Source organism: Heterodontus francisci, chromosome 16 (genome assembly GCF_036365525.1).
Source record: "Heterodontus francisci isolate sHetFra1 chromosome 16, sHetFra1.hap1, whole genome shotgun sequence".
NCBI lineage: Eukaryota > Metazoa > Chordata > Chondrichthyes > Heterodontiformes > Heterodontidae > Heterodontus > Heterodontus francisci.
The window spans coordinates 78074374-78092828 of NC_090386.1; the positions used below are offsets into that span (position 1 = coordinate 78074374).

General features: G+C 40.5%; 1 protein-coding gene across 1 annotated transcript; it reads right to left on the bottom strand.

Moving 5' to 3' along the window:
* Positions 1-8856: 8856 nt before the first annotated feature.
* Positions 8857-17782, bottom strand: LOC137378495 (glucagon family neuropeptides-like). The gene is made up of 7 exons (XM_068048832.1): positions 17724-17782; positions 17493-17575; positions 16534-16653; positions 15622-15726; positions 12761-12895; positions 11316-11398; positions 8857-9696 (listed from the first exon to the last, which is right to left on the bottom strand). The coding sequence occupies exons 2-7, from the start codon at positions 17570-17572 to the stop codon at positions 9689-9691; spliced, it is 531 nt and encodes a 176-aa protein (XP_067904933.1). The 5' UTR covers positions 17573-17575; positions 17724-17782; the 3' UTR covers positions 8857-9688.
* Positions 17783-18455: the final 673 nt, after the last annotated feature.

The window sequence follows — 18455 nt, forward strand, 5'->3', positions numbered from 1 at the left end:
TGTGTTCACAGAACAGTTTGAAGACAGAGACTGCAATTTGATGATAAAAGAGAAGGAAGCTCTCTCCCTGGCTCTCTCTTGCTCATGAATTTCCAGATCCACTGAACCCACTTAAACCTCAAGAGAGAAGACTCCTACATCAAAACAAGTTTGAAAGCGGGCCCCAACAAAATGGCAAGATTTAACTGCAATCAAAGATTCTACATTGAACTTAAAAGACAGTAAATGAACTCCAGCTATTGCTTCAAACTTTACCCCTTTATTCTTTCTCCTCTTCCATCTCTATCTGCGTTTGTGTTTATCACATATGCATGGTCACGTCGTGTATTCATAGTAGTTTTAACCGAATTAGAGTTTTAAGGTTAATAAACTTACACCTTCCTTATTTAAATCTAAGAAAACCTGTCTAGTTGATCTCTTTGCCATTACAACTGGAGAGCAGTGAACAAGGATTCACTGAAGGGAAGCCAAAACACTGTTTTAAAAATTAAACTCTGTTATGGTCAAGCCAGGTAAAGGCTGAAAGGGAACCCTTTGACCCCTTTCTCACCTGGTCATAACAATGATCGATAAGCAGGGGCAGAACTACCTCAACTACATGTAGGACAAAAGGTCAGGGTCAAACATCCCACAATGAAAACATGGTTACCCGCAGAGGTATCCAAAGTATGCAGTAAGCCTAGGTCGTACGAGGTTACAACAGCTCACAGAGCAGTGTTGAGGAGGAACCGAAGCCAATTAAGAGAAGTGTGCAATACTCCAATTGTGCACAGTGGACTCAAATGAACACTCTCTGACGATGAGGGTGTGACGGAACAACAGGACAACAACCAATACATTGACAACAGGTATGCAAACCAAGAATAGCCAAGGGTGAAATCACATCCCCAGAAGGTTATACCATAGCAAGATCTGGAAGAGTTATCAAACCCCACCAAAATGATATATGGACTCTAAAGCTTCTGCACTCTTAAATCTCATAATCCCTATCTCTATACTTGTAAATTTTATAATCTCTATCCCTATGTAACTGATTTTGGTACGATCCAATTTTATGTGTTTCTACTTGTAGCGCACGAGACTTAACTTTGGAAAGATAGGGGATGTTGTATGATCGCTTTAAGCGTGATGTCCCTTTAAGAACTCAGTATGCTGATGAGATAAGTACCAGGATGTAGGCATGTGACTAGAAGCCATAGTCTCTCTGCACTGGAACACCCAAAACAAAGGTTCTGTATATAGTTTGCTCTGTATTGTATGTACTAGTTTAACTGTTAATAAGCCCTCTAGAGATCTTCAAGGAACTGGAATCCACGTACCTCACTGAGTTGCTTAAGATAACAGAAAGAAACTCATGACATCTGCCATACTGGGAGAAATCTCCAGATTGAATAATGGGAACTAATTGGTAATTGAGGTCTCCAAATTCTCCTTCCAGCTAGTGTTATAAATGAACTTCCCTGCTTTATTTCAAGCTGGCAGTTTTTTTTAAAGTACCTGCTGACAGTTTCATAACCTGCTGCTGTCCTGACCCAGACCCCAGCTTCTGTAAATTTTGAAGGAGAATGCAAATAAAATGGTGGCAAATAACTGAAGTTTCACTCTTTTGGAAAAAAAAACTACTGGCAGACTTGATGTCTTTTGATTTTAAAAAATCATTCATGGAATATGGGGTCTACTAGCAAGACCAGCATTTACTGTTCACCCCTAGTTGCCCTTGACAAGGTAGTGGTGAGCCGACTTCTTGAACCACTGCAGTCCAAGTGGTGTAGTTTCCTCCACCATGTTGTTAGGAAGGGAGTTCCAGAATTTTGACCCAGCGATGGTGAAGGAATGACGATATAGTTCCAAGTCAGACTAGTGTCTGATTTGGAGGGGAATTTGCAGGTGGTGGTGTTCCCATGTGTCTGCTGCCCTTGTCATTCTAGGTGGTGGAGGTCGTGGGTTTGGAAGATGCTGTTGAAGGAGGATTGGTGAGCTGCTGCAGTGCATTTTGTAGATGGTACACATTGCACACCAGTGGTGGAGGGAGTGAATGTTTGAGGTGGTGAATAGGGTGCCGATCACACAGACTGCTTTTTTCTCGATGGTGTTGTTGGAACTGCACTCATCCAGGAACACTGCACTTATGTAGACCTTCAATGGCCACACACATCTATTTTTGTGCTGAGTATGACTCCAGCCAGTGGAGAGTTTCCCTCCTAATTCCCATTGCCTTCCATTTTACAAGAGCTCCTTTATGCTACACTCAATCAAATGTTGCCTTGATATCAAGGACAGTCACTCTTACCTCACCTCTGGAATTCAACCCTGGAATTCACCAAGGTTGTAATGAGGTCAGCAACCTAATAGAGCTGGCAGAACCCAGACTGAGCATTAGTGAGCATATTATTGGTGAGTAAGTGCCACTTGATAGCACTGTCAACAATATCTTCCATCACTTTGCTAATGATTGAGAGTAGGCTGATGGGGTGGTAGTTGGCTGGATTGGATTTGTCCTGCTTTTTGTGGACAGGATATACGTGGGCAATTTTTCATATTATCAGGTAGATGCAACTACTGTACCTGTACTGGAACAGTTTGGCTAGGGACACAGTTAGTTCTGGAGCACAAGTCTTCATCACCACAGCCAGGATATGGTCAGGGCCCATAGCCTTTGATGTATCCAGTGCATTCAGCCATTTCTTGATGTTACGTGGAGTGAATACAATTGACTGATGACTGGCATCTGTGATGGTGAGGATCTCAGGATAAGGCCATGATGGATCATCCACTCAGCTGAAGAAGTTTGTGAACGCGTTCACCTTGTCTATTGTACTAACATGCTGGGCTCCACCATGATTGAGAATGGGGATTTTCATGGAGCCTCCTTCTTTCATTAGATATTTAATTGTTCACTACCATTCATGACTTGATGTGGCAGGACTGCAGAGTTTTGATCTGATCCATTGATTGTGGGATTTCTTAACTCTCTCTATAGAATGCTGCTTCTGATGTTTAGCATGCATGCCTTGTATTGTGGCTTCACCAGCTATGCCAGAGGCTGTTCCTGGCATGCTCTTCTACACACAGGAAATCAAGGTATATGGGGAGCAGGCAGGAAAGTGGAGTTGAGGCAGAAGAACAGCCATGATCATTTTGAATGGCATGCTGGTCTGAGGGGCAATATGGTCCTGCTTCTATTTCTTATGTTCTTAGGTTCTTACATTCACCTCTTTGAACCAGGGTTGGTTGCCTAGCTTGATGGTAATGGTAGAGTGAGAGATATGCTGGACCATGAGGTAACAGATTGTGATGGAATATAACTTTGCTGCTGCTCATGGACCAGAGAACCTTATGGATGTCCTGTTTTGAGCTTTTAGGTCTGTTCTGAATCTATCCCATTTCGGTGGTAGTGCCATGCTACACAATGGAGGGTGTCCTCAGTGTGAAGACGGGACTTCACCTGTGCAGTGATCACTCCTATAAATACTGTCATGGAGAGATCCATCTGTGATAGATAGATTGGTGAGGATGAGGTCAAGTAGGTTATTACCTTGCATTGATTCTCTCACCTACTGCCGCAAGTCCAGTCTCGCAGCCTATGTCCTTCAAGACTCGGCCAGCTCTGCTCGTAGTGGTCCTACCGAGCCACTCTTGGTAACAGACATTGAAATCACCCACACAGAGTACATTCTGTGCCCTTGCCACCATCAATGTTTCTTCCAAATTATGTTCAATTTGAACACTGATCCATCAGATGAGAGAAGGCAGTAGGTAATAATCAGCAGGAGGTTGCTTTGTCCTGTTTGACCTGATGCCTTGAGACTTCATGGGGTCTGCAGTCAACGTTGAGGGCACCCAGGAACACTCCCTCCCGATTGTATACCACTGTATGCCATTGTGATGAAAATTTCTGGGATGCTGGCTGATGAATATGATTCTGTGAGAATGATTATGTCAGGCATGACTAATTTGTGGGAAAGCTCTCCCAATTTTGACACAAGTTCCATGATGTTAGTAATGAGGACTTTGCAGGAATGACTTGGCTGGGTGTGCCTTTGTCATGTCTAAATCCTAGATCGATGCAGGGTGATCTGTCTGGTTTTGTTCTTAATGTCTTTTTTTGTAGTGATTTGTTATAACTTTGTGGCCTGCTAGGCCATTTCAGAGGGCAGTTAAGAGTCAACCACATTTCTGTGGGTCTGAAGTCACATACAGGCCAGCCTGAGTAGGGGCGACAAGTTTTCTGCCCTGAAGGACATTGGTTAACCAGTTGGGTTTTTATGACAATTTTATAGTTTAATGTTCACCATTGCTATTTACATTTATTTCTGATTTATTTACTTAACTGAATTACTAGTCCAGTAACAGGACCACTATGCTACCATATCCTATGTTATCACACACAATGATGCATTTGCTATCGTACTGTCTTTATCTCTGTTGCACTTTTACAACTTCCTTATTCCTGCTGGATCCTTCATGTTCTTCCAACTCACTATTCACTAGAGACTTTACATCTGAGGGCTACATGCTTCAGCACACATGACACCCAATTGTCTATTGATTGACCACCTCAAGCAACATCTTTCTCTTTTCCTTCTCCGCCTTTTGCTACTTCAGGATCATCCTGGAGAGTAAAGACTTCTCCAAACTCTTCTCTTCCACAAATTTCTTCCTTCTACACCCAACCCCCACCACCCCCCCCCCCCCCCCCCCCCCCCCCCCCCACCGTCCATCCTCAGCTCTATCAGGTACGAAGAAATCATGGGCCATTCATTTCCAAAAGCAAAATATTGTAGATGCTAGAAATAATAAATAAAAACAAAAATGCTGAAAATACTCAGCAGGTCAGGCAGCATCTGTGGAGAAACACTCCAAGGGGCAGTTCATTTGTGTGCCTTCACCTCCTGCTCAAACACATCATTGCCACCCTACTCTTTGCCTATCTCTCTGACCACTTCCTGTTTGAATATCTTCAGTCTGGCTTAAAGTTCACAACACTGAACCACCTTAGTCAATTCACCAATGAAATTTGGGCAACATGATTTCTCTTCATCCTCTCTGCAGTCGATAATACAATGAACAACTCATCTCTTTCTCATTAAAGACCTCCATTGTGTGGCCCTTTAATTGTTTTACTCCTACTTATTCCAATATAGCCAATACATATCATGCAATAGCCTCTCCTCCCTGCATGCCCAGTCATCTATAGGTATGCCCAAAGGTTCTGTTTTCTGCCTATGCTTGATATACATCTTGGCACTTGGCAACATTATCTGTAATCTTTGGTTGTGCTTCCAAATGTATTTTATTTATTTTTATTTAGATACAGCACTGAAACAGGCCCTTCGGCCCACCGAGTCAGTGCCGACCATCAACCACCCATTTATACTAATCCTACATTAATCCCACATCCATTGACTATGTGATGATGCTATATTGTCTGACTGTCTGGTAAGCCAAACCTTCCATCAATTAAATATTGGAAAGGCTTTAATTTTCACCAGTAAATCTACATCTAACCACATCTCCTTATCCAGTTGTTCACTCAGGCTGAACCCAACAAAGTGCAACTTAATACTCTATTGGATATTAAATTGAGCTTCAAACTTTACTTCTACTCCATCAAGAAGAATGCTTATTTCTAATTTCATAATATTATATATTTCTATGCATACTTTACTCCTGCCTTTGAAATCTGAATTCCCCCCCCTCCCGCCCCACCCTTCCCCGTTGTGAAGCAATTTGGCATATTTGATCAGATTAAAGGAGCTTTAAGTTGTTTTATTGTTGTTTTCTCTTCTTTCTACAATCTACAGGTTTCTAAAAGCAAAACCTGGCATGGATTATTCACATATTTTTAATTATTTTATTGTCTATCCTACTCATTTCAGTATTGGTAATGTTCTGTGCTATTGAATTGAGCCCTTCAACTACTTTTTTTAAAACTAAAAACAGAAATACTAGATTTTACTTGCGGCCGTCCATGTCTCCGCTTTAAAGATGTCTGCAAACGCGACATGAAGTCCTGTGACATTGATCAGAAGTCATGGGAATCAGTTGCCAGCGATCGCCAGAGCTGGCGGGCAACCATAAAGGCGGGGCTAAAGTGTGGCGAGTTGAAGAGACTTAGCAGTTGGCAGGAAAAAAGACAGAAGCGCAAGGGGAGAGCCAACTGTGTAACAGCCCCGACAACCAATTTTATTGGTCTGTCACTCTAGAATTGGCCTTTATAGCCACTCCAGGTGCTGCTTCACAATCCACTGACCACCTCCAGGCGCTTACCCATTGTCTCTCGAGACAAGGAGGCCAAAGAAAAAGAAGATGGAAAATACCAAAATACTTAAGATGTTCTCTAAGCTTTTGCATCTCAGGTCATTGATTGCTATTATTGTTTCACAAATTAGAAAAAGATTCTCATAAGATTCAAGTAAAACAAAGTTGGAATAAATAAGGTGCTATTCTATTCATTCTGAGGATGTTTTTGTGGTCAATTTCAACTCATTGATATTGAAAAGTAAAGCAAATTAAGCAACCTTCTGTATTTTTTTCTAATTTTCTCTGCTTTGAATTCTTAGAACAGATAAAAATCATTAATACAGAGGTTAAGTAAACCAACCTGTATGCCATCCACACTTTTCAAAATTTATTCTTCAAGTTACTAGTCTTGCGGAATGGAATATTTTTCTACTTACTGTTCAACATTAGCATCAAGCACTTAAAAATGAAATCCAGCACAGATAAGGCGCAGGATAAGGCCCTTCCTGTACTCAGTTATTTGCAGTTACCTTGATTTTACCTTGAAAGGTCAGTGTGACATTTTAATTTCCCATATGAACCACAGTTGGGGCTACTCTGAGCAAGAGAAAAATTTAATGCAAGCTATTGGTAGTGTTGTATTTTGGATTATCTAGAAGCTGTTCAGACTCACTTTACTTTAGCACTCACAGCTAATAGAGAGAGACTTGTAGTCCGTCAACTTAGGTTAGGTTCAATCTCCGAGAGCTAAATGGATAGTATCCTTATATATTGGCTGGGATTTTATGCTTGTGACGGGGGTCCCGACGTCCGGAAAAAGCGATGCCGAGAACCCTGTGGTGCCTTTTCTCCGGAAGGCCCACTGAATGTAGTGGCAATCAGGCACTTAAGTGGACAGCAGCGGGCCTTCCACAGGATCAAGGACCCCATTGCCAGAGGTCCTGCAGCTCTTCCACTGAGCAATACCGCTGCCAGGTCCCTTGTTCAGGCACTAAATGGCTTTTAGCAAGGGACCACGCCCACCCCTCCACCCCACCCCCTACAGCTGGGAAGAAGCCTATGCAGTTTTTCATGACAAGCTTCCCGTGCAGTGACAGGGCCACCCGTCTCACAGTTAATTGTGGAGGCGGCAGGATGAGGCCCTTAATTGGGGCTTAATAGCCCAGTTAGGGGCCTGAATTGGTGGTGGAGCAGGAAGGCTATTCACAGGCCTTCCCACCCGGGTCTAAATTTTGGTGGAGGCAGGATTTGGCCGGAACCCAACCAGCAACCCTCCACCCCCACCCCCACCCCCATCCCACTGAATTTTATGTTCTCTCCACCTCCAAACCTGCCAGGGTGGAGAGTATAAAATTCCCCCCATTGTGTGGCACAATCACTGGGAGAATGCCCTGACTTTCTATATCATTGAATCTTTTATATACACCTGAGCAGGCAAACAAGATGCCTAATCCAAAAAACAGCACCTCCAACAATGCAGACCTCCTTCAGTACAGTTGAAGTTTTAGTCTAAACTACATGCTCAAGGTTGTATTCAGCTTGAACCCACAATGTTTTGCTCAGAGGTAACAGTGCTGCCAACTGAACCAAACAGCTGGACAATTATTCGAGTTCTTGTCCAGGGATTTTTTTTTTGGAGAGAGTATTCAAGAAATGCTGAGAGAATGTGATCATTCCCCTCAATGGGATATTAACCCTGGCATAGAATATAAGAGCTGGGAGGTTATGCTCGAACTGTATAAAACACTAATTAGGACACACTGGAATACTGTGTGCAGTTTTGGTCACCACACTATAGGAAAGATGTAATTGCACTAGAGAGGGTACAGAGGAAATATACAAAGATACAAAGATGTTGCCTGGACTGGAGAATTTTAGTTACGTAGAAAGATTGGATAGGCTAGGGTTGTTTTCTTTGGAACAGCGGAGGCTGAGGGGAGACCTAATTGAAGTATGAGGGGTCTAAATAGAATGGATAGGAAAGCCCTATTTCCCTTTGTTGAGGGGTCCATGAGCAGGGGGTAATAATTTAGAGTAAGAGATAGGTGGTTCAGAAGGGATTCGAAGGGAATTCTTTTTCACCCATAGATTGGTGGGAACCAGGAACTGACTACCTGAAAGGGTGGTAGGGGCAGAAACCCTCATAAGCAATTAAAACATACTTTGATATGCACTTGCAGCACCGTAACCTACAAGGCTACAGACCAAGAGCTGGAAAGTGGAATTAGGCGGGACGGCTACTTGTCAGCCGGAGTGGACATGATGGGCCAATGGCTTCCTTCCATTCTATAAATTTCTATGATTCGATGAAATTTAACTTAAAATAATTTTGATACCACTTGTTCTACAACATGACGTTCATTTGTGTGACAAACAAAGCAATGTGCTATTTGGCGAATGCATTCAGAAAATGTTTGTAAGTGCATTAAGTAGACAAGTACAAGTCAAATAGTAAATGTATGCCTTGTATTAACAATTTAAGACATGTGCTAAGTTAATGATAAACAATGACACGAACATTTCAGATACATATTTCATTATATAACAAGACTGATTCTTCTTCAGGCAGGTTATGATTAATTGTAAATGAAGCTACAGCAATTAAAATGAATTGCATTTTTAAGCATGTATTGTAAACAGTATTTGCAAGAATTACATTTAAGCTTGTATATAGTTGCACTATTATTTGAAACCAGTTAAATCCTGGGTAAACATACATTTTGCCAATTAGCAGTACAAGATACTGTCCATTGGAGTCAGATGTTATTGATGCCTCAAACTTTACATTATTCCAGTATTAGTATATTGGGATGTATAACCATATTTCTATTGGACTTAGTCATCAGATTAAGCCCATGCAGGTTTCTTTAGTGGTTAAGAAGATATAGCCATTATAAATTACAGTAGAATATTTCTCAATGGTGACCAATACAGCAGGACTCATTACATACAGTCTTACAGTCTCATTCTGAGAAGAGCTAGCCTGATTCAATAAATGGTGTTTAAATGTATTATTAAATATGACTTTCAGGTTCGATAATGGATTGTGTGCTTAGTCCCACAGTTTGAGAACTCATCATTTCAACTAAGAACTAGACTGTAATTATTCAGTCCGGCACATAAAATGAAAGTAAGTCTTGATGACAGCCATGAAGAACAATATAGCAATGATGGTGGTCACTGTGCTGTTTTTTATGAATGTTGGTGGCAGAATTTCATTAGGAACAAAAGTGAATGGAAGAGGAATATATGATCTTACCAATCATGCAGATATAACTTTAATATGATATCACAATACAAATTTCTATACCAAAATAATGTTTACTGTCAACTCTATCAATAAATTTAGTGCATAATACTGTGCGTCAAAAAATAATTTAATGAAGAATTTCTCTCTGAAAGAAAATTTATGAACCATTAGGGTGGAGAATTGTCACTTCTTCCATTAGTTACCTGTGAGAAAAAGAAAAAAAGTTTACTTTCATTTCCATTCCAGTAATACTGTATTTGTGTTTGGACAAGGTACAGTGACTTGAGATTTTTGTTTTGGTTAGCTGGGTGTCTGACATACAGAAACATACCTAAATTGGGCTACTAAGCAATCCACACTGGTAGAATTTTTGTTTCTTTGATATGGAGTGTGCACTCTATCCCTGCAGGGACACAGCCCGATTATCTAAGTCCAGACTGCTTAGGTTCAGCTTTGCAAAAACGAAGGCCAAGGAGCCCCAAGCCTAAACAAAGGTTCTGTGGAAGGTTAGCCAGCTAAAACTGCACACTTTACCAGCATAGATCAGTGGTAAAGCTTATGCTGCTTGCTCAACCAGGACCACTATACTCATTAGGGCTTTGTCTGGAATCAAGTGGGACAAATTCTGGTCTCCATGACAGGTCTACCTCTCCAACCTCCATTAATGAATCAAACTAGGTGATCAATCATCAACAATGTCCTGGATTACTGTGGGCCGTTTAGCTCAGGTATTGGATTAATGCATCTGCTGCAGAAGGTTGCCTTGGTTCCAATCATCCAATGACATCTCAGAGCCAATATGACCCCTGGGGGCCCTACTCATCTCCCAGGCCACTGCCAATATTTGCTGTCAGGTGTTAGTCATTTGACAACTGAGGTACATAGGTTTGAATCCTTGCTAAGTGGGCAGCAGGTAATGGGTAGGTGCATTAAGGTGAACATCATAACTCGCCAATAACATATGCGTACATGGCCACCATCCTCCTAGTCACAGTTTGAATCAGTTTAACAATTGTTGACTCAATGGATAAGTGTACCTATGTAATATAAGTCAGACAAACCAGAAAATGTTCAGGCTCAATGCCTAATCAATGCTGAGTTAGCTGATAGTATTTAGGCAGCAATGGATTTGTGATTGTCTGCTTCAAAACTCCGGAGAAGAAAATAAACAAGGGTCCCTGTTTCTCACTACTATTCAGTGAGCCCTGCTGTAAGTTTATATGTGCAGATCCTAAGTTTTTTTTTAGATTAGAGATACAGCACTGAAACAGGCCCTTCGGCCCACCGAGTCTGTGCCGAACATCAACCACCCATTTATACTAATCCTACACTAATCCCATATTCCTACCAATCATCCCCACCTGTCCCTATATTTCCCTACCACCTACCTATACTAGTGACAATTTATAATGGCCAATTTACCTATCAACCTGCAAGTCTTTTGGCTTGTGGGAGGAAACCGGAGCACCCAGAGAAAACCCACGCAGACACAGGGAGAACTTGCAAACTCCACATAGGCAGTACCCGGAATCGAACCCAGGTCCCTGGAGCTGTGAGGCTGCAGTGCTAACCACTGCGCCACTGTGCCGCACTGTGATTCAGGATGAGTACAGTTGCCCCCATATTTTGAATAAACCCCTGACAGTTACTGGCTAAGGTCACCCATGCCAAATCAACACTTGAGTGAGGTATTAGAGAACTGGATAGAACTGGCTAATATACTATATTGGAGAACTGGAATTGTACTCCACTATTGTCTTCAAAAAGGCAGGTAAGGAAATTGAAGGAGAAAAAGAGGAGTAGCTTAACAAAAAAAACTCACCATAAGTGGGATTGGTATCATAAGCTGCTTCCAGGGCTGCAGAAATGTCCTCGGGCAGCTGCCGTATATTTATATTTTCAAGTCTGCAGTAGATCACAAAATAATTTTCAACTCCAAACCAATTTTTAAAAGCCCTCAGCCTAATCCTAACCCTACCGGTATTTTTTTTTATTTTGCCTATGTTACTAGTATGTAACAGTGTAATGCAACACTGAAGAATTTAAGCCTATTTTAGTTCTGTGATAGTTTCAGAGTACAGAGTAGAAATACAGTATATAGTAGGTAGTCAGGAGCAGATGTTTTACATTTTTGGCTAATTTTCTCTCCACCTCCTCTCCTGAATGTGTTGACCCCTTTGCTAGAGTACATTTCTACAAGGGCCCAAATAGTCACTCTTCATGCTTGAGTCTAGATAGTATCAGCTATTTTACCATGAAGGATTCTACATCTGAGACCCATTCTGTACTTGGACACACACCTTCTCTTCCTCTCTCGCTCTCCTGTAGGAGTCTGTTTTCCTCTGTCAATCTCAGGAGAATGGAGGTCAACTATTGTAGTCCCCCCCCCTATCATTTCATTGGCTGAAGACAATAATTGAGCACAGACCATGGATTCAACCTAGAGTATTATGGCTGAGCTTTAGCAATTTAACCATTGGGGAAGTGGAGAGCTGCCTGAGTGGACAGACGGGGTTTAGTTTAACATCTAAACTGAAAGATGGCACCTCCAGCTGTGCAGCACTCCCTCAGTACTGCACTGGGAGTGTCAGACTCGATATTGTGCTCAATTCTCTGGAGTGGAGCTTAAACCCATAACCTCTGACACAGAGGCAAATGTGCTACCTATTGAGCCACAGCTAACACCTGAACATCCAACCCAGACAGTGAGTTATGGTAGGCTATTTTGTCAATGGAAGTACCCAACTGAATCCAATTCTATTGTTATCTGATTGCCACACATATGTTATTTTCCAGAAAAGCGTCAATGAATTTCACACTGAGGTAAAAGCCTTTGCTGATTTCCCCTTCCTTATCCCAAGTGTGCTGCAACAAATTGTAGTGTCCCAACTGCCGTCCCAGCAAAAGCTATGAACTGAACCTGGAACATTCTGTTCTAAATATCTCAGTTCTGTATTGGATGGTGACTTTGCCACTTGGCCATAATAGAGCTATCTGATTTTTTTATTTGCATTTCATTTTTAGTATATGAAACTTTCTAATTATTTAACACATCAAAATAAATAATCTTTATATAAGCAAATTAGAGTTTGTGCACTAATGAAAGGTTATCGAGCTGAAACGTTAACTCTGTTTTTCTCTCCACAGATGCTGCCAGACCAGCTGATTATTTCCAGCCATTTCTGTTTTTGTATTAGAGTTTGTGCACATCGTGTCAGTCATGAAACATGACACTTATTGCCAATTAGCTTGACCTATTAATTATACCTTTGATTGCCCAGAATTGCAGCCAAGTATTTTCTAATTGCCATCTGCCGCTGGTAACGAGCATAGGTATCTGTAAAGATGTCATCAGAATGTCTCTTGGCTAAGAGTTCAGGTTCTTCCTCGAGGTTATTATCACTATTTAAAAAAGACAAAATTATTCCCCAAATGTTATAATGGTTTGAAGTTGGCTTAGTTAACTTACATAGCATATATATTAACAGTTTTCAATCTTTTAGCACTGAAGGATCTAAAAGCTATTACCTACATTTTTTTCATTGTTTGCACCCACAGACACCAGGTAACCACACCATATATCTTTTTATAGAGCACAAGTATCATATAATGAAATATAAGTATTATGCTGAGTAATGCATTCAATTTACAGTGTGAATACGGCAAAGTTACAGCTACTCTACATAAAAACCATGTACATTATATATTCAAATAAACCCACTGTGTATTGAAAATATGATGGATTACGAGTTCATATACTGAGATGAATTGTTATTCTGCTGGTGAAGGTATTTAGGCTTTCTAAAGGAATATGCTATTTTAATAAGGGAACATTGAAGATTATGTGCCTTCCTTATTCCTCCAAATTGTACCCCCTTACACTTATCTATATTGAAAAAGGGAATTGAACAAGCACCTGAAGAAAAAAATTTGCAGGGTTACGGGGAAAGGACGGGAGAGTGGGACGAGCTAAATTGCTCTCGGAGAGAACCAGAGAGGACTCAATGGGCCAACTGGCCTCCTTCTGTGCTGTAACCATTCTATTCTATGATTCTAATTTTCTTTTTAAATGCCTATACTACATGTTTGTTAATGTCTTCTTATATTTGTCACTTTTTTCAGTCTTAACTATAAATGTCCCATCCCCAACCACCTCCCCCTACCCCCACCCGGCCCCAGCAATTTGGTGTCATCTGCAAATTTTGGTATCACACTTCCAATTCCCTAGACCAAACCATTTTTGTAAATGGTGAACAGTGGTTACAGCATTGATTTCTGTGGAACACCACTTCCCACCATTCGCCAGTCTGAGTAACTACCTTTAACTCCCTACTCTCTGCTCTCGGTTTTGTAGTCAGTTTACTATCAACTCTGCTACTTGTCCCCTAACTCCACATGCTCTGACCTTAGTCAAAAGTGTACTGGAACTTATGGATGGTATTTTGAAATTCCATATATATCACCTCCAGTGCATTACCCTTATATAATTTTTCTATTACTTCCTCAAAGAATTCAATAAGGTCAGTGAAGCATGACTTTTCCTTTTGAAATCTGTGCTGACTATTTATTGTATATTCTGGTTTCTATTACAGCTCTGAGTAAAGATTCCAATTTGGGGCGGCACAGTGGCTAGCACCGCAGCCTCACAGCTCCAGCGAACCGGGTTCAATTCTGGGTACTGCCTGTGTGGAGTTTGCAAGTTGTCCCTGTGTCTGTGTGGGTTTCCTCCGGGTGCTCCGGTTTCCTCCCACAAGCCAAAAGACTTGCAGGTTGGTAGGTAAATTGGCCATTATAAATTGCCCCGAGTATAGGTAGGTGGTAGGGAAATATAGGGACAGGTGGGAATGTGGTAGGAATATGGGATTAGTGTAGGATTAGTATAAATGGGTGGTTGATGGTCAGCACAGACTCGGTGGGCCGAAGGGCCTGTTTCAGTGCTGTATCTCTAAACTAAACTAAACTAAAATAGCTTTCCTAATCCCAACATTAAGCTAACTAGTGTATAGTTCCCTGGTTTATTCTATATCTCTTTTTAAATATAGGAATAACATTAACTGCCCATAAATCCTCTTGAGATATATATATTTGGTATATACATCGTATCTCTGCTATCTCTTCCCTAGCTTTTTTTATTGTTCGTTCATGGGATGTGGGCGTTGCTATCTCGGCCAGCATTTATTGCCCATCCCTAACTGCCCTTGAACTGAGTGGCTTGTTAGGCCATTTCAGTGGGAAACCACATTGTTGTGGGTCTGGAGTCACATGTAGACCAGACCAGGTAAGGATGGCAGATTTCCTTCCCTAAAGGACATTAGTAAACCAGATGGGTTTTTACAACAATAGACAATGGTTTCATGGTTACCATTAGACTAGCTTTTTAATTCCAGATTTATTAATTGAATTTAAATTTCACCATCTGCTATGGTGGGATTTTAACCCATGTCCCCAGAGCATTAGCCTGGGTTTCTGGATTACTAGTCCAGTGACATTACCACCTCCCCAAGTCCTTTGAGAATGCATGGATGCAATCCATCTGGACCCAAGGTTTTATCCTCTCTAAATTGGCCTGGTTTGTCAATTATCTCCCTCCTTCTATCTGAAGTGTCTTGATATCCTTTTTGACCTATGTAGAAACGTTATGCCACTTTGTTAGCCTCCCCGGTAAAAACTGAGGTAAAATTACTTACTATTCGATATTTCTGCCATTTCACTCTCATTGCCTGTGAGTTTATCTTGTGCAACCCTTAGTAGCCCCATCCCTACCTTAAATTTTCTTTTGTTAATTATCTATCTATGGAATACATTACTATTTATTTTTCTATTCTAAGATAATTTCCTTTTGACATCAGAGTGTTACAGGACATTTTGGTGCGTGTAGTCAAGTTGCCATCCTATATTTCTTTGTTTTTTAGGTTAATATTTATGTAGGTGTAGTAAAACATATTAGTTTTCAAAATAAAATGTGGACCTAATTCATTTTAAAGGGATTTTGATCAAATATTCCCTAGAATAAAGCTTAAGGCAAGTAACACCCCATTATTAGAAGGCGAGAGTCATTTAAACTGAGCAAAAGACACAACGGAACTAGCTACAAAATAATGAAGTAAGTTAGAGAAGTGTTAACTCACCCAAGTCTTTTGCCCATAATAGTCTGCAGAAGCTTTCTTGCAGACATCTGGCCCAGGACCTTCCTGTAGGTGTTGGTGAATATTGCATCCGCATGTCTTTCAGTTCTGAATGTATAAATAAATAGCAAGAATTCTTAAAGCCACATTGAAATGCATCAACTTATAATAAAGTGGGCTTAAGTTTTTTTTTGAAAGCAAACTCCAAGGAACCGACACCACAATCTGAGAAGCATTTTGATTTTTTTTCATAATAAACATTTTAATCGTTGCCCAGTAGAACCGAAATGAGACTGAACACATCAGCATTGTAACAAAGGATAGATCATATAGCAACAGACACGCACAGTTGTGGTGCCTACATTGAAACAATGAAAGCACAAGTGCATTGAATGGAAACTGAGTTAATGAAAAGTTCGCGGTAGAAATTTAAGACTAAATGAGAGATGCAAGCTTAATAGGCGCAACCAGGGGAGCTAGAAACACGATTTTGTGGGGCATGGGTTTATGTCCCACTCCCGGCAAGTCCCAGAATTGGTCCCCGACCTCCCAACACTTCATACTGTCTCTGCAACATAGAAAGTTGGAGTGTAGAAATTAGAAAATGCCATTCAGCCAGAGTGATAGTTTAGTTTGGTATCTAAAAACACTATTGGACATAAATTGCAAAAGGCAGAATATGCCTGACAATGTGTTGGAAGGAGAGATACTTCCTCTGTATAATGAATTGGTAAACCCGCTTATAAATGTGTTCATAACCTGACTACACAAAGCACAGAGGAAGCCTACCCTGAATGGATAGAGGGTGAAATGATGATTGGGGCAGTTAGTTGGAATGGATGTTAAAAAAGACAGATGTAAGTATAAGTGTGTCTATTAAAATGCATCTTTTGGGCTGACAATGTGTGGACTCACCGTTTTCCGGTGGAGTCCAGCGCGGACTCATTGTCCTCATAGATCCCTCCAGCTTGGGCAACGCCGCTCTCCTCCCCTGGGGAACTGAGCAATCTCGCCAGGGTCGACTTATTTTCAAATCTACAGTCAGAGACAAAGAAGCGTCTTTAATCTTTAATATATCATAACATCGATTAGTTACATGAAATAAGGCTATGAATAGCAATCCGTAACTGTTTTAAGTAGACGTTGTTAAGTAAATTGTTAAATCATCACAGAAAATGCGGTTGAACATCAACCAATTATGTAGCATTTATCTATGAATGTTTGTGATTACTCATATCTTCATATAGTGAGGATTCAAAACGTGTTTTCCCATCTATTCGCATATCAATAAGAATTGGAAAACCATGTCTAAAACGTGGAACAAATACTGCATTGATTTTAATATTTAATCTTATATTCTCTATTCACAAATAGTATACTGTATTCTAGATCTCGCTAACATTTCTGAAGTCTTTGAGGTTGACTGTTAAGATTGTGATCAGTAGAAATGTATCCACATTTAAAACATACTTGTTTGTTTGACAACGTTTAATTAACTTTCGCCGCTTTAGATTGTGTAAAACTCACATAAAAAGCGGTAAACACTGGGAGGTGTTATCCAGAGGCAGCACCATAACAGAACTATATACTACACTATACTTGGTGACTGGAGAAGCAGACCAGCTATTGTTTTTGTAAACTGACATAATTTTAATAAAAAGTGTATCTTTCCAATCCAAAATTCAAACAGCTTTAAGTTATGAAACTTTGTGGATCATTCAGCTTCAATCAAATATAATCCGGGTTATATTGACAGTGTCAATATTCTCCCTAATCCGCTTAGATTATCCGAGGAGCGGTTTGGTGTTTGCAAACAATTCTGTAGAATGCTATACTTGTAACATTGACATACAGAATCTATAGTACAAACCTACCTTAATGCTGGATACACCGGTGAACATATTGTGTGCACAATCAGGCAGTAGAATATCAGGAGGGAAGCTTTGCCCAGCATTGTCTGTTACACAGAAGAAACGGTAACATACATTAATGTATCAATAACACTGCCGAGAAATCAGTTTAATATTACATAGAGTTGTGAAACTCTTTGCTAACAAGTTTGATTTTAAGTATATTGTTGACTGTTCTGGTACAATAGAACTTACCCTGGTGGTTTTCGCTTGTGACACGAGGTTCGAGTTGAGTTTACGCCTGCTGGAGTGCTCGAATGTTGGTGCTTTAAATCCGGCTCCTTCACAACGGAATTTATAGTGCAGCGAAAGCCCTGCAGTCTCTCAGCAATAATAGTCCTGGTGTAGCGGGGGGGGGGGGGGGGGGGGGTTGGTGCGCAGCGCCCAACTGCTTACATCAGGTGTGATACTTACTCCCACTCAACAGGCGTCATCGATCCCGGCTTGGAAATGCAAATAAGATCTTAAATGTCGGATTTACAAAAATGCTTAATTTACGCACCTTATTTTTTCTCTCTCTGTAATAAAGCATTGAGGACATTGATGCGTACCTGTTGCTTAACGCATTTTATTAATAGATACAAGCGTACTTCGAACTAATTATTTTACTTTCCTGACATTATTTGACCATTAAACATTGATTATACACTGCCCATAACAGATATTGTTGCCTTACTTCAACATGCAAGTTTCGAAAAGTTGGAGGACACTTAAGAAATTCAACCTTTATGCTAAAAATCTACAGTACTCCAAAGTTAAAGAAGCAGAATGGATGTGAGAAGCAGAGCTACAAAGAAAAACTGTGAAGGCTATAAATCTGAAATAAAAACAAGAAATGTTGGAAATGGGCAGCCAAAATATAAAAGAGAAAACTGCACCTCAAACTTTAATTCTTTTTCTACATTGTAAAATTTCAAATATATTCCA

What these genes read in the sequence shown, in the direction of transcription:
- LOC137378495 (XM_068048832.1), bottom strand. Translation starts at nt 17,572, where the DNA reads ATGCTGGGCAAAGCTTCCCTCCTGATATTCTACTGCCTGATTGTGCAC. An exon ending in CTGGACTCCACCGGAAAACG is followed by an intron (nt 15,727 to 16,533) that starts GTGAGTCCACAC and finishes TTATACATTCAG; the next exon opens with AACTGAAAGACATGCGGATG. An exon ending in GCAATTCTGGGCAATCAAAG is followed by an intron (nt 11,399 to 12,760) that starts GTATAATTAATA and finishes GATCTACTGCAG; the next exon opens with ACTTGAAAATATAAATATAC.